The sequence below is a fragment of the Sminthopsis crassicaudata genome, chromosome 6 (assembly GCF_048593235.1).
Source record: "Sminthopsis crassicaudata isolate SCR6 chromosome 6, ASM4859323v1, whole genome shotgun sequence".
Taxonomy (NCBI): domain Eukaryota; kingdom Metazoa; phylum Chordata; class Mammalia; order Dasyuromorphia; family Dasyuridae; genus Sminthopsis; species Sminthopsis crassicaudata.
In genome coordinates, this window is record NC_133622.1 from 179,028,229 (window position 1) to 179,056,127 (window position 27,899).

Sequence of the window (27,899 nt, forward strand, 5' to 3'; positions counted from 1 at the left end):
CAGGAAAACAGGATAAACGTCTGGTAGGGCAGACTTTAATGGGCAATAAAGCTTTCTAATGGCTGCCTTTTGACCATGGTGCCGAGAGCCAATCTCTACCCGTTTCCAAGCCTCAGTTTCCTTTTACGTGGGTAAAACCAGGGATTGGGAGGATGCTGTAGGACCCAGAGATAGACCATCTATCTGGCCCAAGCCTCTTCTTGGAAACCGCAGGTGCATTCCTCGTGATCTGTGCTGTCCTGGAATGGGGCGGGGCATTTAGGGTTCCATTCCCGGGGCCCCTGAAGCCCGCAGGAGTTACTTCCTAACTGGGGGTTCCTGGCTTCCCCCATGCCTGCCTCAGTCTCCTCACTTTGCCGGGCGGCTGGGCTCGGCTGACCACTGCCCTGGGCAGGGAGCGGCGCGAGCCGCGGGGCACGTACGGAGCTGGCATCTCCACGCCCCGCAGGCGCTCCCGGAGCACCGGCCTCAGTTTCCCCCGGCTGCAGGGGAGGGGGAGCGGAGGGCGGCGCCGGGGTCCGGTCGGTTGCTGAGTCACGCTGAGGCTGCAGCGCCCCGCGGGGACTTTGCCCACTTCCGCGTCCCGGCCCCGCCCCGGCCCAACCCGCCAGTATCCCCTCGGCCTCCCGGCAGCAGCAGCAGCGGCGGCGGCGGGAGGCCAGCTGCCAGCGGAACGGCGGCACCGGCGTGGGCCTCGGCGTGGCGGCGGGCGTGGTGCGGCGCGGGCCCCGGCTGCTGCTAGCTGCTCTGGTGTCCCAGCGCCACTGGCGCGCGGCCGGGGTCATGGAGGTCGGTACCTATGACTTCCTGGTCATCGGCGGCGGCTCGGGCGGCCTGGCCAGCGCCCGGCGTGCGGCCGAGTTGGGAGCCCGCGCTGCCGTGGTGGAGGGCCACAAGCTGGGCGGCACCTGCGTAAGTACGCCGCGGGGGGCCCCGACGCCCCCAGCCCTGCTTCCCGGCGCCCCCGCAGGGAGGAGGAGCCTTGTGCCCCGGGCCCTCTCCTACGCAGAGCCGAACCCCAGGTGCTCAGCGCCCCCGCCTCCCAGCCCTTTTCTGCGCAGCCCGCAGCCGGTCTTACCTTGGGAGCCCTTTCTGTGCCGGAGAGCTCCCCATTGTCTAAGCCTCCACGCGAGCCCCTCCCTCCTGAGCCCGGAGCTCCCCGTCTCTGGGCTTGGACCGTTGGTTTCTGGATTCCCTGAGGCCGTGTTGGGGAGGGGGCTGCCCCTCTCCCCGCGTGTGCCGGGGGTGAGGCCGTGGCTCGGTCTTTCCTGGGCAAGAGGCAGAATCGCTGCTGGGTCTCCGAGCATCCTTAGCCCTGTCCCCTTGTCACACAGGGCCCGAGTTTGGGGGACAGAATGGGGGGAGAGCCCCCACCCGCCGGGGTCTGGCCCAGAAAGTAAGGGGAGGAGGAAGAGTGTAACACTGAGAGAGAATCTTTTACATTCTTTAAGAAGTGGAAACAGGCCCTGGCGGGAACAGGCAGAGGGAGGACTTGGGCGTCCTGCAGCCGAGGCTGCGGAAACCCAGGCTTGGAAGCGCTCACACGGGGACTGGGTCCCAGGCCGGGCGGCCCGGCTGCATCTTTGCCTACCTCAAATGAACCCCCATTGTACGGAAGGGTAAACAAAGGCAGCACCATGCAGGGACACGCTCATGGTTCTGGGGGGGGGGTGTCACAGAATTGCAGTGACCCAAGATTTTAAGGTAGGAAGGGAAGGGATCTTCCTAGTGCTATGCCTTCCTTCCCACCCAGGTCAAAGTTGTCTCCTGAGTAAATACAGGCCCTCCGAACCTGTCCCCTCCTACCTGCAGCCCACCTCGTGACCTCAGCTCCCCTCCATGCCCTCTGTCTCCAGTCTAAATCAGCTCTTGCCTGGAATGCTCACTCTTTCCCCTAATGACTGACATCCCTGGTTTCTCCACTAAAATTCCACCTTTCCCCAGATCCTTCCCCAAGTCCTGCTCTGGAGCCTCCTCTCCAAGTTCTGTTGTTGAAATCAAGTCACTCTTGTGACCCCGTTTGGGGTTTTCTTGGCAAAGATGCTGGAGGAGTTTGCTGCTCTGAGGAAAGGGAGGCAAATGGGGGGAAGGGGCTTGCCCAGGGTCTCCCAGCTAGAAGTGTGTGAGGCCTTATTAGAATTCAGGGCTCCCTGCCTCCAGGCCCAGTGCTCACTGGGCCCTGAGCTGCTCTGAGCTAGCTCTTATTTATCCAGTCTGTAACTAGGTTGTATGCTTGCTTGATGTCTCTCTATAGGCCTTGAACTTGGGCCTGATGTCACTAAATCCAGACCTGTTTCTACCACTTGACTCTGTGCTCTGTTTTTGTTTTTTTTTTTCCCCATTAAATTTTATATGTTTTTTAATTCACAAAAACTATTTTCTTTCCTTTCCCAGGAGGCATGGGAGAGGAAGGACAGCTAACTTTTTGTAACAAATATTCATCTCCTATCTAAGTGAACTCCCACAGGTCAAGGCCCAGATCCATAATGACTGCTGGCCAGAGATGTTGGGTTTTTCTGCCCTGAGGGAAATCTTTGTGCTTGCCCCATGATGCAGCTTCTTCCTTTTCCTTAGACTGACAGCGCCTTTGGTTGCATTGCCTGTGTTTGGCGCCATGCCTGGCACACGATGGGGTCCTTAATAGATGCTTAATCAATGTCCGCAGGCTGCTGGTGGAGTTTTGTTACTGTTCCCTAAAGCTGCAGTCTTGTTTTTCAAACATCTCTGGGGTTGCGCACAAAACCTGACCCACCCCAGGTCCCTTGAGTTGCAACACTGAACCACAGCTCAACAACTGCTGTCTTGGTTCACTCTTCCCCTTCTACATTCAGTGGACCCGACCCCATCTGGCAAGTGAGACAATCATCTTGGGATATATCTCTCCTTCCTTTGAATGGGATTGAATGAACCTCAAAGGTAACCCAGAAAGGCATCGTGTTTGTGGTGGTTCAGTGACTTTTTAATCATATTTCGCTCTCCATCAGATGGATTTTCTTGGCAAAGATGTTTTCCATGTGCTTCTCCAGCTCATTTTACAGATGAGCAAACTGAGGCCTGAAGGAATGGTGTAGACGGTGGATTGTGGTGTTCAGTGGAAAGAGTGATGAAATTCTGGGTTTGCTCCAGCTCTACTGTTTACGCAGTGTGTGCTTACACAAGTCCCCAATCCTTCCCTGTTTGCTCTTTTGTAAAACGAGAGGGGTCAGACAAGATGACCTCCAAGGTCCTTTCCAGCTCTAGCTAGATATATGTGTGACTTTGGGCAAAGCAGTCACCTCCCTAGTGGGATGCTTCTGCAAAGAGTCAGATTCCGGTTAAAGTCAGGAGCCAGAAGAAAGCACTGGTGTGGAAATTCTGGCAAACCCAGAAATCCGGCTAGGAGGTGGGCAGCTTGGGTTGGAGCCACATTGTTGGGAAGAAGGACATAGAATGAGAATAGGGAAGTCATAGGAAAGATGGGCACGTGGCAGACAGAAGCTTGTGCCATCTTGGAATGGGGTAAGAGAAAGCCAGTTTCCAGGAAGAGGGAGGTGATGATCTTTCTGTACTCTGCACTGACCTGCAGCATAGTGCCCATTGTGGGCTCCCTGATTTGAGAAGGACGTTGACCAGTTGGAGAATTTCCAGAAGGAGGGCTATCAGCATGGTGAAGGGACTGGAGTCTGTATCATATGAAAGAAGGTTGAAGAAAGTAGGGATATGGATTGTGGAAAAGGAAAATCTCAGCAGCTACATGAGAGCTTCTTCACATACCTGAACAACTGTTATGTGAAGGAGGGATCAGCTTTTGTCTTCTTGGCCTGAGCGAGCAGAACCAGGAGCAGCCATAGAGTGAAGTTCTGCCCATTGACTCTGTCTCTGTTTGCACAAATCTCCGTAGGTTTCTTTTAAACCATTCCTATGTCATTTCTTAATAGTTTTTTTTTCCAAGACAATTTTTTTGCATTCAATAAACTTTTGAATTCCAAATTTTCTCCCTCCCTTTCCCGCCCTTGCCTCCTCTCTAAGATGGAAAGTGATTTGATATGGCTATATATGTGCAGTCATGTAAAACATTTCATTAATCACGTCTCCTGTCTTCCAGCACTATTATATTTTATCACAGCTCTTTCAGCTAATTCCCAGTTGATGGCATCCTCTCAGAATTCTTTGCCACCACAAAAAGAATTGCTATCAATATTTTTGCTCATGAGGATCCTCTGCCTCTTTCTTTGCCCTCTGGGGTACAAGCCTAGTTGTGCTATTTCTAGATCTAAGGGCATTTGTAAGTCAGTGACTTTGGGCACAGTTCCATATTGTTTTCCAGAATAACCAGTCCCTTCTAAACCTCAAATTCTGTGATGTATAACAAAGACCTGGACACCCAGCAAACATGTTTGTTCATTCACATGGCACAGCTTCTTCTGGGTCTTTCCATTCTGAGGGATATGGAGCTATATCCTTTCTTAAATTTCTCTTGGATGACACCTCTAGCATTGTTCTCTTTCCTCAAGGGTCTCTGTGGGCTGACCATGGTTTGGCTCTCATTGTCTGCCCCGACTGGCCTTCTCCACACACTAAAGCCTCATCTTATTCACTGTTGCAAGCTTGCTACAGCCCTGTTAGCTTTGCATTGGGGGCCTTGGAAGTGGGAGGAGGCTTCCCGCAATTCGTAGCTCTATACCCTCAGGAGAAGACCAGAGCCCCATAGGAGGGCCTCCCCTAGAGTTATAGACCCTATCTATTACAGACCACCTGACACCAAGTAACAGTTATGGTAGAAGAGATGGGGAAAGATGCATGAAAAGGTGAGAAGATAAAATTGACAAAACTGCTTGTGTGTGGAGGAAGGATGAATGAGGAGCTGAATAGAATATAGGTTTGGAGCCTGAGTCAAGGGAGGCTGGTGATGCTTTCACCAGAAATAAGGAAGTTCAGAAGAGGGTTTTGAGGGTAAGGTAATGTCATAAGATCCAGGAGACAGATAAAAGCCCTTCCTTGCCTGCCTATCCTGTGTGACTCAACCGTCCCACCCACAATAAAAAATGAGGATGTGAAACTTTTCTTTCCTGGGTCTCTGCCCCAGAACACAGGTTATCTGGGAGGGATGAGGGCCGTCCAGGGAAGTGGACTTTTCTTAGCAGCAGCCACATAGCTATTGCCTTGGATGCCAGAGTTAGGGTCAGGTGGGGATGGGGGCGTGGGTTGGGAGAGTGCTTGATGGGGCCACGACCATTTTCCCAGATGGATGAAGGACAGATAAGATGGGAGAGCTCACACACCCAGTGGAATATTTTATGGCTTCAAGGATTCTGTCTGCTGGGGACCCACTGCCCCAAATTCAAACACTTGCCTGGAGAGGAGAGCCAGAGTCTCCGGGCAGTCATGCCAGATCACTTATGCTTGCAAATGCTGCCTTCCTTCCTTTTTCCCCAGTCTCTTCTCTTCCTCTCCTGGGTGATCGTTGTTACCCCTTGGGCCAGCTATCCCCAGAGCTATGTTCCCTTGTCCACTTGGACTCCTAGGGCAACCTTGTCCAAGCCTTTGTGACTAGCACTCCCATAGAATATATTGAATATACCTTTACCTCCAGAGTGTGTGCTTCTTCCTTATCTCATATTTCTGTATTTAAGTGTAAAAACACACACACAAGATAATTGCTAAAAGAATGAGACAAAGATGGCATGAATAGTATTTTAAAGTGAGCCCAATTGCAGAGCTCTGAGCTAAGTGCTGGGGGATACAGAGTCAAAAAAATGAAACAATTCCTGCTTTCTGAGAGCTTCTATACCTGGAGCCCATTGGTGTGGCCAGCTAACCTATCATACATCTGGGCAAATGCTTGTGTTATGGCAGTGTAGGTGACATTGGAGAGAGGCGTGATGAGGGTGAGGATGTTGGCAGCCCCTTTACAAGGATGGTGAAGAGAGATTGGGGAAGCAGAGGTTGTATACTGAGGGCCTGGACTAGGGTGAAGGCAGGGAAAAATGGAAAAGCCAAATCTTTAAGCACTTATTAAACACCTGCTGTATGCCAGGCACAGGGCTAAGCTCTGGGGACTATAAGGCAACAGTTGTTACTATATGCTGGGCGTGGTGCTGAATGCTGGGGATACAAGACAGGGGAAAGACAGTTCCTCCTATGTGCTAAGGCAGTACTGAGCACTGGGGCTATGACAGGGGAAAGACCGTTTCTATGCTTCAGGAGCCCACTCTCTAGTGGGGGAGACAATGTACCAACAACTAGGTGAGGAACACACTCTAAACAGGATACACTGGAGATACATTACAGAGGGAAGGCACTGGAATTAAGAAGGGTGGTACCTTAGTTAATACTTGAAGAAAGCCAGGAGGCTGAGATAAGGGGGGATAGTCAGAACTCATGCCCAGAGTCTGGAGTTGGAGGGTCAAGTGAAATTGTAACCTTGGGGCCAGATCAGATTCTAGTCAGCAGTTTGGATTATTTAGTTTTCTAATTAAAGGGGACAGGAAAGAATGGAGGGTCTTGTCATATACAGATTGAACCCCTGTGAGCAGGCAGTCAAAGCATTTAATCTGCAGCTCCAGTGAATGGTTTATTCTCTTAGACCAGATGAAGCCATTTCAATCTCAACACAGAGGACCTGGATGCCAATTCTGGCTCTTGCCTTCCTGGCAATGTCCCATGGCCATATCACCTTCCATAGTTGGACCTTGGTTTCCCTACCTGTAAAGTGAGGGGTTCAGTGATCTCTAAGGTCCCTTCCATCTGTAAGCCTGGAGGAGTTTCCTTCTTTGAACCCTAAAACTAGGAGAAATGAAAGAAAACTTTGAGAGACCTTGGAAAGGGAGTGATAATATTCCCTAGATCACTGAAGTTCCCTCTGTTATGTGATGAAAAACATTTAATATTTGATTTGATAAATTAATTATCCTGAGTGATGGTAACTTCTAATGGGAAAGTTAAAACATTTTCCCAGAACTTTGTCCAAACCAGATTAGTGCCCTCTTTTTTTTTTTTTTTTTTTAAAAACACTCTGGGAGAGAAACGCAGAAGACAGCTACTAGATGGTTCTGGGGTAGAGAGACCCTCCCTGGGAGGGAGTGCTGGGGAACTGGGCCTGGTTTCTTGACCTGAAACTGTTCATTTTCTTTTTTCAGGTGAATGTTGGATGCGTGCCCAAAAAGGTAATCTTTCTTACTTCCTTCCTTTGTAAATAGCTGGGGGTTGGGGCAGGTCGTTTGTCTTGGGAAGGGCTGCTGTCCTTAAGAAACATGTCGACTCTAAAGCCTGGATCATGCAGAGGTAGTAGGGTACAGTGTAAGTGAACGAACCAGGGTTCGAATCTTCTCCCTGCTTGAGAGACCAGGTAAGTCACAGTGCCTCCTTGGGCCTTGGCTTCTCCATCTGTCAGATAAGGAGGGTGTTCCTCAGAGGCCCCTTCCAGCTCTGCAGTTGAGATCTTAGGTGTGACCTTAAGCTAGTCACTTCCTCTGCATGGGTCCTAATTTCCTTGCCTGTCCAGTGTCCTCATTCTTCCATTAGATCTCAGATGCTGGGATTCTTGCACCAGTTCCAATGCCTCTCTGGGTCTGAAGGAGGTTCTTTTTACCCCCCCTCCTCACCCAGGATGCTCCATGGTCCTTTTCTTCAAGGTCTTTCTCCAGTGAAAAGCTGCCTTCCCTCTCAGTGTTCTCCTGGAATGGCTGCCCCTGGAGTCAGCATGTCTGTTTTGTCCAGCCTTCTGGTGTGTGGTGGCCCTGGCTTTAGGTTGGCATTGCAGCCACTTGGTTTCTTGAGCAGTCATCAGCCCAACATCAGCTCTGTCAACTTAAATTCATACTGGACTTAACTGAGCAGTGAAGGGGACAGCGAGCAGGTCTGTTCTCTGGGGTCTTCCCCCGGCTCACGCGCTTGGCTGACGGGCCCTGGAGATTGTCTAACATGAACATTTAGGGTTTTCTGGTCTTACTTCTTGTTTATGGGAGCTCACAGGCTGCATGATGTGGCTGAGAGGGCCTTGGAGCAGGAAGACCTGTCTTCCAGGCTTACGAGGGGGCAGGCCCCTCTGTGTCCTAGGCAGCTTTCTAAGACTATAATTTGCATGGGAGATGTTGAGTTAGGGCACACCCCTTTTCCTTGGGTGGGTCTAGAAGTCCCCCATGGGGGAACAGAATGTTCCCATCCCAGACATAGCAGGAAGCACCCATGCCCTCTTCTCTCTCAGATTGAAAGCATTGGCGTGGAGTTCTTGTCTTGCCTTTTATTCTGCTCATGGGGCCAGCCCTTCTGGATGGGTGCCTTGCAGGCAGCCCAGCCCAGGTTACACTTGAGGACAACCTGGGGAGTTGGCAGTTTCCTGGTATTAGAGTGTCAGGGGATGGGTAATCTCCCCAGGGACTTTTCAAGGGTCCTTGTAAGAATTTTTTCTTGAACAGTTAATCCCATTCCTGAGGTGTAGATTGAAAAAACAAACTGAAAACCCTCCAGTGAGAGGGAGTGGCTTGCTTTTATTCTTCATTTTATAGAAGAGTAAAGTGAGTTCAAGAGAGGGGAAGGGACTTACTGAGGATCCCTGATTCTAAGTCCAGGATACCCTATGGTTTGAGCTTGGAGGACCATTGATTATAATACCTATTGAGTGGGGCAGCTAGGTGGTGCGGTGGATAGAGCACCAGCCTTGAATTCAGGACCTGAGTTCAAATCTGGTCTCAGACACTTAACACTTCCTAGCTGTGTGACCCTGGGCAAGTCACTTAACCCCAGCTTCAGGATAATACCTATTGAGTGTTCTGGGAGGAAAAAAAGACACAAATTGAGCAATTCCCCCCCCCCCAGGCAATTGGGGTTAAGTGACTTGTCCAGGGTCACACAGCTAGGAAGTATTAAATGTTTGAGATCAGATTTGAACTCAGGTCCTCCTGATTCCAGGGCTGATGCTTTACCCACTTTGCCACCAAGTGCCCCTGGGCAAATCTTGTAAGGGCCGTACTCAAAGTCTGGATCCCTAGAGCTTCATGTGGGCAACTGCCTTCTCATCTTACAAATGAGGAAACTGAGGCACCGAATAGGTGAGGGGTTTGCCCGAGATCACACTGGTAGCAAGTTTCAGAGGCAGGGCCTTATCCATTTTCTGTACCACAGTCCTACTCATGGCATCTTCGTACTGCTAACAAATGCCAGGACCATATATTCGAATTAAATTAGGCCCTCATGCTAATTGGAATCTTGCCACATGTCATTCATGAGACTCTGCTGCTCACCTACCGTGAATGTAATTTTAGTTCTCATGCTGGAACAATGAGAAGGTTGCACAGGATGGTGTCTTTTGGCCCCTTCCAGCTCTTAAGTGATGGTTGTTGGGGTCCTTGACCCTCGAACCCCTCTGAGCATTTGGCAGACATTCATCATGGAGCTGAAGTAAGGCGTAGCTTCTGCCCCAAAGAGCTGATGAAGTCCTGGTTTGTCCATGAAGCAGATTCCCTCCTACATACTTCCCACTGGTCTTCTGGTACCTCTCTTCCAGGTCATGTGGAACACAGCAGTCCATTCCGAGTTTATTCACGACCAAGAGGATTATGGTTTCCAGAACTGTGATGTTAAGTTCAATTGGCGGTAAGTATGGTGATACATAGGGTACGGTCTGAAAGTCAGCATAGATAGAACAGAGGGCTGGATCATCAGGACTCTATGTTTAGAAGAGAATCAGGTAGCATGAGCACAAGGCAAATTCTCCTTCTGGCATTGATTCAGTTCTGAGACACATGAGCGCCTGAGCTTTGTGTAGGAGAAGCAAGGGGAAAGGTCATGTAGACCTTGCCCTTCAGCCGTGAATAGCTTAAAAAGAGGCTAAAGTAATGCGTAGATATTAGCAGTTCTGCTACCAGAGTAGATGAGATGTGGCCAGAGCCAAATTGGAGTAGGAGAGGTGGCTTCCAGTGGTATTACAAATATAGTAGACCATGGTTAGAGAGTCATGTCTGATAAGTGTGGATCACAACATAATATTTTCACTTTTTTTGGTGTTTGCATTTTTTTCTTTCTCATTTTTTCCCTTTTTGATCTGATTTATGCAGCATGATAATTGTGGAAATATGTATAGAAGAATTACACATATTTAACATATTGGATTACTTGCCATCTAGGGAAGAGAGTGGGGAAAAGGGAGAGAGAAAATAATTTGGAAGGCAAGGTTTTGCAAGGATGAATGTTGAAAATTATCTATGAATGTTTTAAAAATAAAAAGGTTTATAAAAAGTTAGAATAATTTTAAAAAATGTCATGTCCTATATATATGGAAGAAGGATATGACAAGGAAATTAGGGTTATCTTCTCCCCTTTTAGCTCTTGAGGGTTCTCCTTGCCTAGATAAATGGGAAGAGCTGTTTTCCCTACACATGCTGAGACATGGGGCCATTTTGATTGTTGACTGAAGTGATTCCAATCTCATTGCAGGGTTATCAAGGAGAAGAGGGATGCCTATGTAAGCCGGCTGAACATCATCTATCAAAATAACCTCCTCAAGGTCTATCTCTTGCATTTTCTAGCCATTGGGGTTCATAGGTTTTCTTTTTAAATTTATATATTCATTTTTTAAAAACTAGGTCTCCCTCTCTTATCCCACCAAGAAGTACATTCAATGCTACTCATGGATCCAGTGTGAGACCTTTGCCCTGCTCTACTTTTGACTTGGGCTGGTCATTCTTCCTTTGGCAACCTGGTGCCCTGCCCTGTCTACAAGTACATGTACCTATAGGCACAATACCACATGTTATTGTAGTTTTAGGACAGACACTTCAGCTAGCATAACTTACTGCAGTTCAGACCTTCAAGCTAAAGAGTTCCACCAGCTGGGGCAGCTAGATGGCGCAGTGAATAGAGCACCAGCCTTGAAGTCAGGAGGACTCGAGTTCAAATCTGGTCTCAGACACTTAACACTTCCTAGCTGTGTGACCCTGGGCAAGTCACTTAACCCTAGCCTCGGGGCTTAACCCAGCATCAGCCTTTCAGATAGCTGGGATTATAAGAATATACACACCCAGCAGGTTTAAGGTTCTAACTGTAAAGGTTGCTTTTCCATCAGGCCTTGCTACATTATCTATCATATTATGCATGGATACAGATAGGCCTGTATATAATTTCTGTTTCCACCAATATATAATATTCATAGACTTTTTTCCTTTACTTTTTCATCTTATTGGCATCAGTTGCTCAGCCCACATTCTCTCTCTGCTTTTCAATTGGTTTTCGGCTGGAGGCAACCAAATTTCCAACCAGAAAATCATCTTTGTTGGTGAAATATTGGAGTTTGACAATCATGTTCTTTAGTTAAAGGAATCTAGGATTTATTCTGTTGGCATTCTATAAATTTTGATAGTCTGTACATTATTGCTTGATTTCAGCAAGAGGGGAATTTTCTTGTGTGATTTTTCTGAAATAAATAGCATTCAGATTCTTCTTTTACTTTAAATTGTCTTCCCAGGTTATTCCTCTCAGCTCTATCCTCAGTTGTGAACTTCCCGAAGTAACTTTGAATTGTGTTGATTTCTGATTTTTTTGTTTTGTTTTGTTTTGAAGCTTCTATTTTGCCCTCTCTCAGAATGATTTTGTTGCTTAGTGTCTCTTTCAGTCAGAAAGTTTCTCCATCAGTTGTTCCAAGCTAGAGTGTCTCAATATTGTTTTTTGGTTCCTCCATTACAGGCTTCAGTTTCATTTTTTTGGTATGTGCCAGCTGGCCAGTTTTTATGAATTTTATGGCCTAGTGGATTTAGTTTCATTACTGGAGCCTGGGGCAGAGTTATTTCATTATTTTTCCTTCAGATGGTTCTCTTATTTCGTTCTTTATTGTTTATTTATCACATTAAAGAGTTGTAAAGTCCGGGCTAGCTCCCTGAAGGGCTCAGAATCAGCCAGAGTTGGGATAAGCAAAAGTCCTTGCCCCAAATGTGGATGTTCTGTTGTCTCTAAATTGCGATCGTTCTCTGGGGGCAGATCTCTTGGGGGGCTTTTGGAGGAAGCCTTAGTTTTAGTTCCAGTACCAGTAATCCCCCAAATGCAGCCTGGAGTTAAAGTCCTTTACTGTCTCTTTCCAAATCTCTCCAGCTCCCTCTGAATCCAAAGACTCCAGCCAGCACGAAGGTAGATGTGGGAATGAATCAAACTCCACCGGAGTGTGATTGTGGGCTCCTGTGTCTTTGGCCCTGAGAGTTTCTTGCTTATATGGTGCACACTGAATATACACCAATCATTTCATCACTAGGAAACCATTATTTGTTGTAGGATTAAATCAATACTAAATTAGACTTAATCATTGTCTCCTCAATTCCACTCAGTACCTTATTTCAAGTTCTGGCCTGTAACATCTCCTTGTAGGATTAAATCAATTGTCTCTATTCATTCCAGTGACTTAGCACCTTGTAAAAATCCTAACATCCCTCTTTCTTTTGATTTAGAACGTAGGGTGGTCATGACCTCCCTGACTTCTCAAGGAAGTGAAAACATCAAAGAGTATTTTGGATTTTTTTTTTGTTTGTTTATTCATTTCTCTAACTTATTCTCTTTTTTTCTGCAGGACAATTTTTCTCATAATGATGTTATTTTCCTTTATTTGGTGGATTTGTGGCCATTCCTATGGGGGAGAGGGAGAGGGACTGGGCTTCCTTAGAGTCAGCCATCCATTTTGATGGCAGTCTTTTCTTTGATTTTCATAAAAAGCCTTTTCCATACTTGCAAAATCAGACCTAGTGTATATTTATTATTTACATTGTTAGATGTCAGTTACTGAGACATTCAGCAGTGAATGAATGCGGCCCTCTTTCTCTTCTTCAGCCCCCATGTTCTGCAGGTCCCCTTGGTTTCGTGACTTCAGATACCTCCCTGGGACCAGCTACCTAGATTGGCAGTTTTGGATTGTGATAGTTTGGTGGAGAGGATAGATGTTTTCCACTCTGAAAGTGACTGCCACGGACAGCCTTGCTTTCTGGGGGCAGGCCCATTGTAGGTTAGGTTGCTGGCTTTACTTATCTCTGCCCAGAGCCAGGGGTGTAATTGGAGGTAGTTGTCTCTCTGCACCAGCACACTCCCACTGGCCCCGTTCAGTCTCGCCCTGACTCTCAACCTTCTGTATGCACTTCCTGCCATCCCTGCTCCTTTTGCCACCTTTCTCCTTCCTCTCTACCCCAGGGATTATACCATTCTTCTCATTGACTGTTCATGCTTACCTGTGATGGCCCCAACCAGCTGGCTAAGGGCTGGAGGGCCACTCACAGGCTGAATTGCAAGCTAGTGGTACCAGAAGCTTTATAGCCCTTGCCATAGTCCTGGGACTGAGAGAAGTAAAAGGAAGGACATGATGCCTCTTTATTACTGGCAGACACCAGTGGCTTGTCACCTTTCAGTCAATGATTTTTGCATTCTACAGATGGGTGATGTGGGGAAACTCTTAGTGGTATATATTGCTCCTCATCTCTGCCCTCTCATCTGTGGGGAAAATAGAAGTAAATCTGGAAGACAGTGAAAGGTCTAACCCTAACCCTAAATGAGTCATCCCTCATTTCACAGATGGGGAAACTGAGATCCAGAGAGTCTCATAATTTATTCTCACTCTTATGTTCCATATACCTCCTTTGTTCCATCCTCCCTTCCTGAGACAAAGGCTTCCAAACCCTTTCTCTTTCTAATGAGAGCTGGGCATTGCTTTTTCCTTAGTCATCTTCTTTCTTGGGAGAAGCATCCTCATGTAGCACCCTGGGCACTGCATCTCCTCACCCAAGAGTTATCATTGAATGCCAGCTCTTAGCCTTACTAACTGTATGAGCCTGGGCAAGTCCCTCTCCCTTAAAACTGAGATGGGGATACCTGTTCTCTTTCTTACATATTTGCACATAGTTGTGCAATAAATGTGTGATAAAAGGTGTTTAATAAATGCTTACTAAAAGATTGCTGAGAGGGTCAAATGAGACAATGAATGAATGAAATAGCATTTATTAAGTACTGTGGATACATTCTAACGGGAGGGACAGCCCATGGAGGGAGCGGTAGCCTGGGCTGTCCTAGAAATGGTAAGTAGACACAGTGCCTATGAAGTACTTTGTCATGCTTGGAACCCCATGGGCTGTGAAGTGTTCACTGAATGACGTCAGCCTTCACAGACCAAGTATATCCCTGCCTTTCCCCTTCTTCTCTTTTTTTCAGTCCCAAATAGACATTATTCGGGGCCACGCAGCCTTCACAAATGACTCTGAACCCACTGTGGAGGTGAATGGGAAGAAGTACAAAGCTCCCCACATCCTGATCGCCACAGGGGGCTTCCCAACCATTCCCAGTGATGACCAAATCTCTGGTGAGTGAATGGAGGCTGTGATGCTCTGGGCTGACCCAGCATTGTGGGCTCTTCTGCATGCATCAGACTCTGATCCCATTCAATGAATGGAAGTGGTTTCCTTAGTCACCTTGTGTGGGTCGCTATTGAACTAAACTTTGGGCTTCCCTTGTCTTTACAAGGGGACCAAAAGAGGGGCCCCTCTGGCAGTCCTGAATATCAGACACCCAGGCACAGTCCTGGGAAGGGAAAGAAAAACATGGGAAATTTGCTTCATTTATGACCACTGTCTGGTACAAATGGGCAGGTGGGAAGGAGGCTGGCCTTGGGAGTCAGAAGACCTGGATGTGAATTCCCACTCTGACTCCAGCAAGGCCCAAATGGCAAGTCAGATTTCAGCTCTTCCCATCGCAATTTCCTTATCTGTAAGAGGGGAATGATAGGGAGTCTAGTTGTTGGGGGGAACATTCTGGGCTCTCAGAAAGTGGAGCTGAAGGGTACCCTTTACAAGACTGATGAGATAGCCAGAATTTTATTTTAGCAAACAAAATTCCTATTAGAACTGTTTAATTGTACCTTATAATTCGGCACTCTGGTACATTGGTACCCAGGGCTGTTAATGTAAAATCACAGCCTATAAACAAGCCCGTTGATGTCATCAAGTGCTATCCTGTCATTATCACAAAGAAACAATTCCGAAGGGAAGGAAAGGGGATGGGAAATCTTAGACCAGCTTAGATTTTAAAGAGATGTGTTCAGAAGTTGGAATTAAGGATGGGTGAAGGGGGATAAAAATGTGAACATGAGACAGTCTATAAGAGGGCTGGGTAGGACCAAATGATTTGTTAAAGCAACCTCAGGAGAAAAATGGAAAGGCCAGACTCGCTGCCCAATCTGCACAGGGTAATGACGACACCACTCAGGCTGAGCAGCTCAGCTTGCCTTAGGTTGCTTTAAACTTCTGTACGGTGGGCAGTATGCTCAAGGGCCTAGAAAGGAAAGTAGAGATTGCTTAAACAAACATCCTGCTGCCTGTGGTGAGCTCAGGTAATCGGGCCCAAACATGTCTGTCCCAGGGCACTGGATACACTGGATGGTGCTGAGAATGAGAGATTTCCTGGCAGAATAAAGCGCTCAGAGCTTAAAATCAGGAGATACCTTTGTTTCTAATTCCACTTCTGATACTTGTCAGTTTAGTGACAAGAAACAAATTAGCACTTGCAAACCTTTAAGTGGTATAAATAGCTTATTAGTTGCTAGTGTTATTCTAAATAACAATAGCAGCAAGTTAAATGTGGCCTCAGATAATTGTTGTTTGATTATATGACTGCCAAACCACTGCCAGAAATGGCTAAGAGATCATGGAGAAGAGGAGACTGGGAGGGACTGGAAAAGGACTGAATTTCTCCAGATCAAGCAATTCAAATTGTAGGTGGTTGAATGTTCCTCACAGAGAGTGCTCTTTCAAAGGACAATGGTCTGCTCTGGGATGGAATGCTCTGCCCTTCACTGGCAATGGTAATTACTCATCAGGGATGGAACAGTAGGAATTTATCTGCAGCACCTGACTTGTCTAGATGCCATTGAAAGTCCTTTCAGCTGTGAGCACATTCAATATGGCAGCTCATGTTTCTGTTGGGCTGTGTGTTCTACAAAGTGTTAATCTGCGTGAATAGTAGAATTATGATGATGATGATGATGACATAAAGCTTTTCAAAGTTTGTAATTATACAGCTCCTCCCCATCGGCTCTGAAGTAGGTCCTGCAGGCATTTTTGTTCCCATTTCACAGCTGAAGAAATTCCTATCCTCACATAGTTCCTAAGGGAAAGATTCATAGGATCCCTATGAAAAGGCCTTTACAGTTGGGTTATCCAACTCCCTCATAGACAGAGGAGGAGCATAGGCCCAGAGAGAAGTAACTTGATTTAGGTTACAGGGGGATAAAGTGATTGATGCTTCATTTTCTGTGCAACCTCTCATCACACTAGAGTTATTTTGGCCTTTTTTTCTCCCGAAAGCCCTCTCCCCCAAAGGTGGATTACTCTAAAGGGAACAAAGTATTACAAATTCTCTAATAAAAGCATGTCTTAAAGAAATATTTTTGATGTTTCCTACTGTTTATTAATCACTTCCCAATGTGCCTACCCTCTCCCAACTCAGGCCCTGCCATTGAACCTTGCTCATTTGAGCAAGGTCCACAACTCTCTATTTTTCATTCTTCAAGTGTGGATATCGAAAATCCTGAGCCTTGCCTCTTGCCTGTGGCGTCATGATAATTTATTCTTTACTTCCCAGGTGCCAGCTTGGGAATAACCAGTGATGGCTTTTTTGAGCTGGAAGATTTACCCAGGTAACCTCAAATGAGGCTCCCACCCAGGGTGGGCGCAGACATTGTCTGATCCTCAGAACAAAGAGGGCTTTTGGTAATTTATGGTCATAATGATAATAATAATAGCTCCTTATAATTTACCAAGTGTTACCAAGTCTCAGCACCTTATGAAATTGGTAGCTGTGCTCCTTGGTCCTGCCAAAGTAAATGATTTTTAGAGCAGAAAGAATGCCTTAGGGGAAGTTGAAACCTGAGATAAGTTGGGCGATATAAGAGAGTTACTGTGGCCCTGCAGGGCTACATTCCATGGTTCCAAAAGAATGGATTGATCAGGCAGCATTAACACTATTGTAAAGATGGCGGAGTCATAGAAAAGTGCTATGGACCTGAAGATAGGCAACTATTGTCCTGCTTTTCAAAAAAAGGAAGAGGCTGAGTCTGGAAATGATAGGATAGTGAACTCCACTTTGGCTCTTGGGAAGATGATGTAATAAAATGTGGAAGAGGTTAGTGAATGTTTAGAAAAGCCAAGAGCCAATCCGGGCTTATCAAGCACAGGTTCAGCCAGACTCATCTCAGTTTCTCTTCTGTTAAGGTTCCTAGTCTGATAGGTTAGGGGAACACTATCAAAAAAGCTTCCTTAGCATAGGGGGAAGCTGTGTCCTGTTCTTGCAGTTTGCTGGATTTAGGATGGTCTGAGCTCCTTGTAAGGGAGGTAGGAGGGAGCACCACCTGCTTGAAGAGGCCCACGTTTGGAATCAGGGGCTTGTGTTCCCAGGGGAACTGTAAGAAAGGCAAGACAGAATCAATCATGAGATAAATAAAGGCCTTTTCAACCATGAGGACTCCATGTGTGTTTAGAGAGTTTACCGACAGGATATTTAGTGTGAGAGTAAGCCCATAAAATTGAGCAGAACAGAGAAGGAAGAGGGAATATGCATTTATATGGTGTTGACTATGTAAACACAGAGCTTCAAATCAGAAAAATTCATGTTCATGAGTTCAAATGTGGCCTCAGACACTTACTAGCTGTGTGACCCTGGTCAAGTCACTTCACCCTGTTTGCCTCCATTACCTTTCCTGTAAGATGAGCTAGAGAAGGAAATGGCCAACCGCTTTAGTATCTTTGCCAAGGAAACCCCAAATGGAGGCAGAAAGAATCAGACGTGACTGGACAACACTGAGATATGAAATTGACCCCACTGAGTGGCTGAGATGGTATAGATGGGAGGTGTCATAGGCATGGAGAAAAGCGATAAACCGAGAAATGGGCAGATTAGCACCAGTCTGGTGACCCAGCGCAAAGCTATGCCAGGACTCGTCTGACCACCCTGCTCTCAGTCCCCCTACTGTTGAGATGATGAAATGGCCCCTTTGCCTTGATCCAGCTGTGCCCGCTGCTCCCAGACCCCAGCTTCTGGGGTTATGTGGCAGCTGGTTAGGCTCCTTGGTCATGGGTCCTCCCCAACACTCAGGAGAGGGCAGGGACTGCCAGTCTCTGAAGCCCCTGAGGAAAGTGGAAGATCCTGGGTCCCAGAGTGTTTGCCATTGGCAGTATAAGAATCAGAGTGATCTGTAGCTATGAACATCAGTGTGACAGAGGCTCCCCAGGGACGAGGTGGGGGAGAGCGATGCCTGGGCTCCCACTGGGTGGTGAGAAAAGGCCTAGAGGAAAAGGGCAGATAGGTGAGCTGTTTTCTAGAGGCAGCCCAGGTTCCCTTGTGGAAACAGAAAAGGGAGGACGACCACAGAATGGAGGGGCCAATAATGGCTGGAGTTCCATTGGGTTGAGGGGGCAAAGAGTGGCAGGGCTGAGCTGGAATCTGCCTAATGAAAGCACAAGGATAGGAGCCAGAGGGACAAGTCAAGAGCAGGGCTATGTTTTTGAATAGCAGCACCAAGGCAAGAAGGAGACAGGGATTAGGAACCATGAGACAGGGGAAGCAGAACTCATCTCTCTGAGAATTGCTGATTATGTTCAAGAGCAGGCTTGTTTTGTTTTGCTAAAATGAACCCAGTGCTTCCTCTTTAGGCGCAGTGTGATCGTGGGCGCTGGGTACATTGCTGTGGAGGTAGCGGGTATCCTCAGTGCCCTTGGCTCTCAGACAACAGTGGTGATACGGCATGAGAAGGTGAGGAATGATGCTAATAAAACAGTAATAACGATAGATACATCCTGACTTTCAAAGGGCTATGTTACTCGTGTGTCAGCTCATCTGGAATTTGCTCTGCCTTTTATTTGGGAGGCTGGTGTCAGAGTGGGGGCTTCCTGGGTGGAAGTGAGCCTCTAATTTAGGAGGGTTTAGACGCTTGGCTGGATGGCTGTTGCCCGCAGTGACAGAGAAAGGCTGTTGAAGGCCACTGAGTCCCTGCTACACACGGTTCTGGGCCAGTTTCATCCTCATTGCTTCTGGCAGAGGGGTGTGTCCTCTGGTCCCTTTCTCTACCATAGACAGGACAACTGGGTTCTTGACCTTTTGGGTGGCATGGATCCCTTTCAGAATCATGTTGTTAAATATATAAGACAATACTGCGGATTACAAAGTGGACCCATTCTATTGAAATGCAGTGATCAAATTATTTTTACATTATTTAATGATTAAAAAAAAAGAGGGGGGGATACTAAGGGGGGTGAGGCAGCTAGATGGCACAGTGGATAAAGCACAAGTCCTGAAGTCAGGAGGACCTGAGTTCAAATTTGGCCTTAGATACTTAACACTTCCTGGCTATGTAAGCCTGAGCAAATAAGTCACTTAACCCCAATTGCCTCAGGGGGAAAAGAGAGAGAGAGAGAGAGAGAGAGAGAGAGAGAGAGAGAGAGAGAGAGAGAGAGAGAGAGAGAGAGAGAGAGAGAGAGAGAGAGAGAGAGAGAGAGAGAGAGAGAAACAGAGAGAGAGAGAAACAGAGAGAGAGAGAAACAGAGAGAGGAGAGACAGAGAGACAGACAGAGAGAAACAGACAGAGAGAGAGAGAGAAACAGAGAGACAGACAGAGAGAAACAGAGAGAGAGAGAGAGAGAGAGAAACAGAGAGACAGACAGAGAGAGAAACAGAGAGAGAGAGAAACAGACAGAGAGAGAGAGAGAGAGAATTGTGATTTCTGCTTCTTGCCCCGGCTTCCTCTCTGGAAAGGAAAGCCTGGGCTTCCCTCAACCAAGGAGAATGCTCTCCTGGGACTTGTGGGTTGGGACCATTTACTCTAGCTCCCTCATTTTACAGAAGAGACAACTGAGGGCCAAAGTCACATAGGTATTCAGTGGACAGTGTGGTACCTGGCACTGGATTCAAAGTTGTAATGTTCTTGAATTGTGAGGGTCTGGTAGTCTGCTCAATTATAATCCTTCTCTGGGAGGAGATCTGTAAAATCTTTTCCTCTGTGGGCAGGTTTCTTGGGAGCTCTGAATCTCCTCCAACTCTTGTCCTTTCTCAAATCAGACTGGTCTCCTTTCAGCCTGCCTGGTGTCAAGACTTTATCCCAGAGTCCATTCTCTCAGACCCAATGCTGCCCTTCTTTTTTTCTTCCCAGAGAATGGGTGTGGGATAACGCAAGGGCTTCTGGGAAACATTACTTCAACCAATGAGCTTGCTCCTCCTAGAGTTCCTAAGGTGTAAAGTCCCTTTAAAGGCCCGAACCAAAGGTCTGAGCCAGAGAACTGTCAAGTCAACCTGAATTCTCACCTTGTCACTGTCCAGACAACCTGAATTCTCACCTTGTCACTGTCCAGACAATCTGAGTTCTCACCTTGTCACTGTCCAGACAACCTGAGTTCTCACCTGGTAATCCTAACAGAAGTCAAAAGATGTGGGTTCAAATCCTGCCCTGTAGCAGATGGCCTCTGAAGTCTCTCCTAGTTCTAGATCTGAGATCTTTAGTGGTAAATCCTCAGTTCCATCCCAGACTTTTAAATTCTCAGTCTGACATGGGATGGGATAAATATTATCCTTGTAAACTTTACTAATCCTTCTTTTCCTTTTGTTCCTCCTGCTAGGTGCTTCGGCATTTTGACAAGTTAATTAGTTCCAACTGCACTGAGGAACTAATGAATGCTGGTGTTGAGATCCTACAGTACTCCCAGGTATGAATGGGCTGAGTGCTGTCTTGCCTGGGCTCACCCTCCTCATTATGCCCTGCTCCTTTCCATCAGATCCCCCAGGCTCAGGCAGACAGTTCTCAGCTTCTCACGGTGGATAGACTTGGGAGGTGCAGACAGAGACAAGAGTGAAATGGGAGGATGGCTGTGGGAACAAAGAAAAAAGTAGAGATATCAGGGATGCTGTGGATGCAGAACAGACAATTCTCAGGACCATGTGAGAGGGAAGCTCCCCTGCTCTTCGGCAAGTGGAGTCTGAAGTATCTGTGGCATATCCAGGTAGGCACACCCAGTAGGCAGGGGGAAATGGCAACTCACAAGAGAGAGGAAGGCTGCGAGTATAGGTCTAAGCGTCATCTGCAGAGGGATAATAACATTTGAACCTGTGGGAACTGGCAAGCTGCATCTCCAGGGGAGTTTCGAGGGAGAACACAGAGCTGGGGGACATCTGAAGCAAGGGAGGAGCTTTAGGTAATGTGGATGATGATCCAGCCAAAGAGATATCAAGCAGATAGAAGAATCAGCAAAGAGACACAGTATCCCCAAAGGCCGCCTGATGAGCCCTTCGGGGAGAGTAAGAACAATGATAGTTTAGGAAAGGCCTTATACATGAGCAGGGGAAGTTGCCCAGAAAGTTTCAAACAGTTGGTAGGTTCAGAAGAGGGAATCTAGGTAGCAAGTATAAGTGATTCATTTTAGGATGCTGGAGAGCTGGTTGTTAATTGAGCATTCACACTTCAGAAATTGGTAAACACCACAAATCAGGGTTTGATTTACAGTTTTTTTGATCATTTAGATTTAAGAAAAAGATGGGGGAAATGTTGGTAAAGGAGATTAGATTTAAAAATGTGTTGTGTAGATAAATGGATGGTTGTATAGATAGATCAGCTGTTAAGCATTTACCAGCACATCCTTGAATGTAAGATAAGTGACTTACATAATGACCTCTTGAAAAAGGTTGGCAGTCAGGAGGAATAATAAAGTTCTGAACCTCTGAAAAGTCCAGTGAATCAACCCTGCCTTCACCGATCTCTTCTTGTCCCTCCACCCGGCTCCATCTCTGCCTTTCTCTTTGTGGCCAGGTCAAGGAAGTGAAGAAGACCTCCACTGGCTTGGAGGTGAAAGTGATGACAGCGGAGCCCAACAGAAAATCCACTGTCAACGTGATCCTCAATGTGGACTGCTTGCTCTGGGCCATTGGGCGCACCCCAAACGTCAAAAGCTTGAACCTGAGCAAAGTGGTGAGACTTGCTGTTAGGCAGGCTAGATGGAAGGGGATGCCAGGGGACATCTCCCTTCTGTTGAGAGTACTGCTGGTGGCCCTCACCCCCACCCTACATTTCTGCTTCACTCCTTCCCTTTATTCACATACAGTCACTGAGACCTTACAATCACTGTTAGTGCACTCTAGGCACTGAACCTGGGGCCAGAAAAGCACTGAATTTAGAGAAGATCCAGTTCCTGCCTCCCTGCAGCTTTACGGTCTAGTCAGTATCTCTACTGTGAGACAATACACGTTTGTACAACCACTGGACATGTTGCCTGGCCCACAGAGCTTCAAAGTAAATGATTCTTCCCTTCCTTTTCTCTGCTCATCTTCCATTGCCAAGATTCCAAGGCTGATGGAAGCCTCAGCTTAACTGACTTAAGAGTGCTTGAGGCCTCCACTGCCTTTTCTTCCCTTGGAAAATTTTTTAAAACAACCTTGCATTCCCAACAAATGGGGAGTTTGATATTTGTCCATATGTCCACCAACATTCTACCCACCTTTTTTTAGACTTTATGGAAATTGTGCATGTTGTGTTTCTCTGATGCCTTGAGAGGCAGTGTTGCCTAGTGGGTAGAAGGCTAACCTTGAAGTCAGGAAGCCCTGCATTCAAAGCCTGCTTCTTAGATAAACTACCTGGGAGATAACCTGGGTGAGGGTGAGGCTGCCACTTTCTGAGGCACTCTTTTAAGACTGTGTAGGGACAAGTTGTAGGTCTTTTTCAGAGAGGGGGAATTCTAGGCCTATGCTGCTCTGGGCCCAAAAAGATAAAAATGGGGTTTGCCAAGAGCAGCCTCAGGGAAGGGATACATACAGAACAAGACTTGTCAGAGCAGAAAATGCCCAAAGTCCTGAGCATTTAAGTGAAGGACTAGGCATAAATAATCATTGCTAGCATTTATAGAGTGCTTTAAATCCTGCAGAGCACTTCACAAAAGTTATCTAAGCCTTCCTGGGAAGGCCCCTTTTACAGATAAGGAAACTGAGGCAAACAGACGTCACTTTCCTAGGATCTCATAAGGGTCCAAGGTTGGATTTGAACTCTAGGCTTCCTGATTCTAAGCCAGGCTCCACCCACTATGGCATACAGCTACCACTGCTAAATGCATTTTATTTTTTGGGGGGGGTGAATTGCAGTGGGCAGGCTTCCACTTTGGGAAATAGTCCTTTAATTTGGGGGTTTAGTGGGCTATCTGTTTTTGCTAAGGATCCTTAAGTTTGTAATCACACATTTTGCCATTGCAGGGCGTTCGGACTGATGACAAAGGGCACATCCTGGTCGATGAATTCCAGAACACCAACCGAAAGGGCATCTATGCTGTTGGAGATGTGTGTGGAAAATCTCTTCTTACTCCAGGTAGACTTCCTCTTCCCCCTACTCCCCTGCTTTTCTCTTACATCTCGTCTCCTCCCTATTCTACTCTCTCCCTCTTCCTCCTCTCTTCTCTCCTCTAATTCCTTCTCCTCCTCTTCTCTATTTTCTCTCCCTCTTCCTCCTCTCCCCTTTTATCCACCTGGGCAGGTTACCCTTTTGTACAGCCCAGTGGCTCTCTGCTTCCAGGGTCTTGCCGCCCTGCTGCCAGGCCTCCTGGGAAGCAAAGCTTTAGCCAGCCTGTGGCTCAACACTTCTAAGCTGCAGCCATTTCCCAGCCTCTGCCTCCCTGATACCAGGGACAAAGAGCCTCCTTAGGGCTGGTTATTGGATGATGGCAGATGATGTGCTGACTTATAAGAGAGACCTCGTCTGCTGGGCTGGCTTCATCAGCTCTGGGTTTTCCTTGCTCTATCTGGGCCTCTTCCTTCTCTGTAAAAGCAGAGACTGGACTTAATGTCCTACGTCCCTTTGGGCATTAAACCCGAGATCCTCTGCTTAGTCACCAGCCTGGATATGGCCAACATTGGCAGCTTGGGAGTGGTGCTGCCTGGGGGCCATGCCACCCCTTGGGAGCATGAGTTTTGCTTGTCTGGGCACATATCCTACAAATGTTCTGTTTTTCTTTCTTTTCTCTTTGGCAAGAGATGAGAAGAACTGGGAGATGGTCATGGGCAGGGATGCTCAAGCAAAAGAAAAGGAAGAAAAATGTTGAAGCTTTTTTTCCTAAAGCCCAGAAGAGAGTGATCTGTTACCTTGATTATAAGCTGTGCCCACTAGAGAGTCACGCTCAAGGCACAGTCCTTTTGCAGAAGTGCCTGGTTGATAAGGGTCCTACATACAGAATTTATAAAGACAAGACAGTTACAAACAAGGAATGGCTGTTCCAAGAGCCATGCTTCCCTTGCACTCAGTGTGGGCTACCCCGATACCTTTTCCTCATACCCTTAGCCTCCATGGGGAGAAAAGTGGAAATCTAATCATGACTGTGATAGGTAGCACATTTAGAGCACATTATGATTTCCAAATGGCTTTGCAAAGAGTATCCTGTTTAATCCTCACATTCATTTTGGGAGGGGAGGGACAGAGAGAAGGAAGGCGTTACTCATCTTATTTCACAAATGAGCAGCCTGAGCCAGATGGTTACTTGTTTAGGGTCACTAGCTGCAGTGTCTGAGATTGGATTTGAACTCAGCTTCCTGATTCCAGGCTGGGTGCTCTGTGTGCTGTGCCGCCACCTAGCTACCGATGGTGGGGAGTGAAAATCATGTCACACCTTTAAGGAAAGCATTTAAAATCCACTCCTGAGGTCTTTGCTTATGTCTGAAAGGTGGACACCCAGACTACAGTGCTATGGTCAGGTTTTTGTGGCTTTACTTGGAATATGCTTGTGTTTATACTATTTGTTCACATAGTTGAGAAGATGACCTGATATTTTCTTAATAAGGCAGATTTGGTTTTCAGATTGTGGCTTTGGGGATGAGTAGTATTAAATGAATTATTTGATTGATGTATTTCTTTTGTCATTAAACTGGTTAATAGAAAATACATTGGGCTTCCCAAAATGTCTGGCAGTTGATGGAGTGTTTGCCCTGAAACCATACCCTAGTGGTATGGTTTCCTAGTGGAAAGCTGAGAGGTGAGGGGATCTGAGTGGTGGAATGCAAGGAACTGGCACATTTAATGCCAATCCCCTCAGGAGAGGGTGCAAAGGACTTGATGGGATCAGACATGGAGACAAATAGGGTCTCTTAAGGCAGTTCTGGACAAGGAGCAAGAACTAGAGGCAGGGAAGCAGAAGGAAGAAGGATTCTGAGATGTCAGAACAGGGCTGGTATCCATATGTTCTTGCAGACAGTGAAGATCCTATCCCATTCCATGCCAGAAGATGGAGCTGCCCAGTTAAATCCTTTGGTGCTGAACCAATGGGAAATGGACAGCAAATTCAGATCTTTAAGGCCAGATTGGAGCTCTTCAGACTTATAAGATAGTTAATTTTCTAATATAATGAATTTGGAGGGGAGTGTAAATCTTGAGATTTTTCTAATTATTCCTTGGTCTTCTGACCTTAGAACTGCCTTGAGATGGGGTCATCTGTCTTCTATATCTCCTATCCTGCAGTCAGATTCCCATCTTCTCATCCAGGCATGCGTTGTTTTCAAACCCATCCATTGCTCTTTTCTGGAGGTTCTGGGTTCAACTTTGAAACTAAAAAGTCCCTAGTTCCTGTGAAGAACCTTTGCTGTATTTGAGCAAAGATTTTCAAGATAACAGCACATGGGTTTGGAAAACTTGCCAGCCTTGGTTAAGATTATCTTAAGATAATGGCATGGGCTGGAACAATGGTTGATCACTGAATCATATGATTGGATGGGACTGCCCAGTTTCATAGCATTTACCTCAGCATATGGAGCTTCCACTATGACCATGTGGTAGGCTCATGAAGGACAGCATCCCAGCAGCATCTTTCCTACCGGTATGTCTGTAATATTAAGCACAGAGTCCCCCACTTGCCAGGGAACAAGTGAAACGAGAAATTTAAACCTCAAGAACAAGGCCTGTTCTAATGCCCATCTTGTATTTCCAGTTGCCATTGCCGCTGGAAGGAAACTTGCCCACAGACTGTTTGAATGCAAACTGGACTCCAAGCTTGACTATGAAAACATCCCAACTGTTGTCTTCAGCCACCCACCAATTGGAACAGTGGGACTCACAGAAGGTAGGAACCCGTGTTGCCTCCTGTGTTGTGGGACTTCCTTCTTCTCTTGTCTCTTGGAGTGGTGTCCAGACTACTAATTAGCAAGTCTTACCTTCGGGCTGTATTTCAGTCTCATCTCTCTTCCCTTGTGCTTTGTTCATTTGCCTTTCAGAGGAAGCCATTTCTAAATACGGAAACGAAAATGTGAAGACTTATGTGACTACCTTTACCCCTATGTACTATGCGGTGACTAGAAGGAAAACCAAGTGTGTGATGAAGATGGTGTGTGCCCACCAGGAAGAAAAGGTAGAGGATCAAGCCTTTCCTGTGGGAAAGAGTTGGGAATATTGGGTGACCTCCTGGGGGTTTGTTTGGGATAGGAGGGAATAGAGGAGGTTCCATAAGGAAAAAAGTAGTGACTATTTGCCACTTAGCTTCTTTGGATATTTTATTTCTTATTTTTTAGTTTTATCTTTCCTGGGACTGTTACTTGCACATAATAACTAGCATTTATACAACACTTTAAGGTTTGCAAAGCACTGTATAAATGTTACCTCTCATCAGTAGAGATCATGCTGTGAAATTTTTAAGTTTTTCTCTTGTTAGTAAACATTTATATTCTTTGTCCTCTGCCTTGGGGGAGTGGGGAAGAAAACCTTTGTAACAATTTCCCGTTTTGATCATGTCCAAAAATGTGTGTCATTTGGCCTGTGAAAGCTCCTTTCCCTTATTGTACTTGGATGGACGAGTATGATTGCACCTTAAGTGACTCTTGGTTTGGTAGGAGGTGTCTGGGCATAAGCAGCATGTGGGAAGATCAGGATTCAGGGTCAAAAGACTTTCCCATTTTCACCCATGAGGTGTGGCAAGTTCATTTCCTTCCCTACCTTCTCTGCAAAGTTTCCCTTTCTTCTTCCATCCTGTAAAGGTGTTGGGCAGATCTCTGAGGTGCCTTCAGGCTCAAGTGTGTCTTACTGGAATAAATATTGCATGTGTTTTGGGGGAAAAGTTCTCTTCTATGGCTAAATTTTTATACTGTCTCAAAATCTGCCATTTAACAAGTTATATCACCACCAGTAAGTCACATTTGAAAGTCATAGAATAGGTGACACATTAAAGCTGTCTTGTACCTGAATGGGAACCCTACCTCCTCAAAATTCTCCCCAAATGGGATTACTCAGCTGCTGCTTGAGATCTTCTAAGGACAGAAATCCCTGTTTCCCAATGTAGCCCATTTTTTCCCCTTAGAGGAGCTAGAACTGTGGAAATGGATTGTTTTCTCATGCTTAAATCTGCATCTCCTGAGCCTCAGTGCCACCATCATTTAAAATCTCGTGGAAATACAATTGTTTAGCTCATTTTTCATAAGAGAATGAAAAGAGCAATCCTGAAAGTTCTTGTTGAAGGAACTTTGGAACCAATGCTTTTCTTAATTTTTAGGACATTTCCTAGGTGTGCTAATATGGGATAGGAGCCCTACCTGATCAGCAGTATAGACCCACTGTGCAGAGTCTTATGGAAGAAGGTGCCCACATGGCTGCTGGTTAAGGTCTAATTTCTGCCTTCTCCAGGTGGTGGGGATCCACATGCAAGGAATTGGATGTGATGAGATGCTGCAAGGCTTTGCAGTGGCTGTGAAGATGGGGGCCACAAAGGCCGACTTTGACAACACTGTGGCCATCCATCCGACCTCTTCTGAAGAGCTGGTCACACTCCGATGAAAAAGGGAGAATCTTGGGGACCACTGCCAGTTGCCAGATGCCTTTTTTCTTGTTCCTACTTTGTAGACTATAAATTTCAGTCAGTCAATTTCCCTTATGGTCAAAAAGATTTTCAATAAATAGTAGACATGATTTCTGTAAA

The 27,899-nt window shown here is 46.5% G+C and overlaps 2 protein-coding genes across 6 annotated transcripts in view; one reads left to right on the forward strand and one right to left on the reverse strand.

Annotated features, from left to right (window-relative positions):
• Nucleotides 1-1,346, reverse strand: part of UBXN8 (UBX domain protein 8) — a 35,765-nt gene extending 34,419 nt beyond the window's left edge. The window contains exon 1 of the mRNA XM_074272984.1: nucleotides 1,079-1,346. Coding sequence (XP_074129085.1) covers nucleotides 1,079-1,307 — 229 coding nt within the window. The 5' untranslated portion in view covers nucleotides 1,308-1,346. The remainder of the gene's footprint in view (nucleotides 1-1,078) is intronic.
• On the forward strand, nucleotides 61-27,899 carry GSR (glutathione-disulfide reductase). Of its 5 annotated transcripts, none has more exons than XM_074272971.1 (13): nucleotides 61-213; nucleotides 7,119-7,145; nucleotides 9,485-9,573; nucleotides 10,414-10,483; nucleotides 14,152-14,299; nucleotides 16,576-16,630; nucleotides 18,642-18,741; nucleotides 20,598-20,684; nucleotides 21,782-21,940; nucleotides 23,212-23,323; nucleotides 25,926-26,057; nucleotides 26,209-26,342; nucleotides 27,608-27,899. In XM_074272971.1, the coding sequence occupies exons 3-13, from the start codon at nucleotides 9,488-9,490 to the stop codon at nucleotides 27,755-27,757; spliced, it is 1,233 nt and encodes a 410-aa protein (XP_074129072.1). In that variant the 5' UTR covers nucleotides 61-213; nucleotides 7,119-7,145; nucleotides 9,485-9,487; the 3' UTR covers nucleotides 27,758-27,899. The 5 variants fall into 5 exon arrangements, with proteins under 5 accessions (XP_074129072.1, XP_074129075.1, XP_074129073.1 ...); XM_074272970.1 differs by lacking the exon at nucleotides 61-213 and adding an exon at nucleotides 613-912; XM_074272973.1 differs by lacking the exon at nucleotides 61-213 and adding an exon at nucleotides 848-912 and having other exon boundaries at nucleotides 7,119-7,327.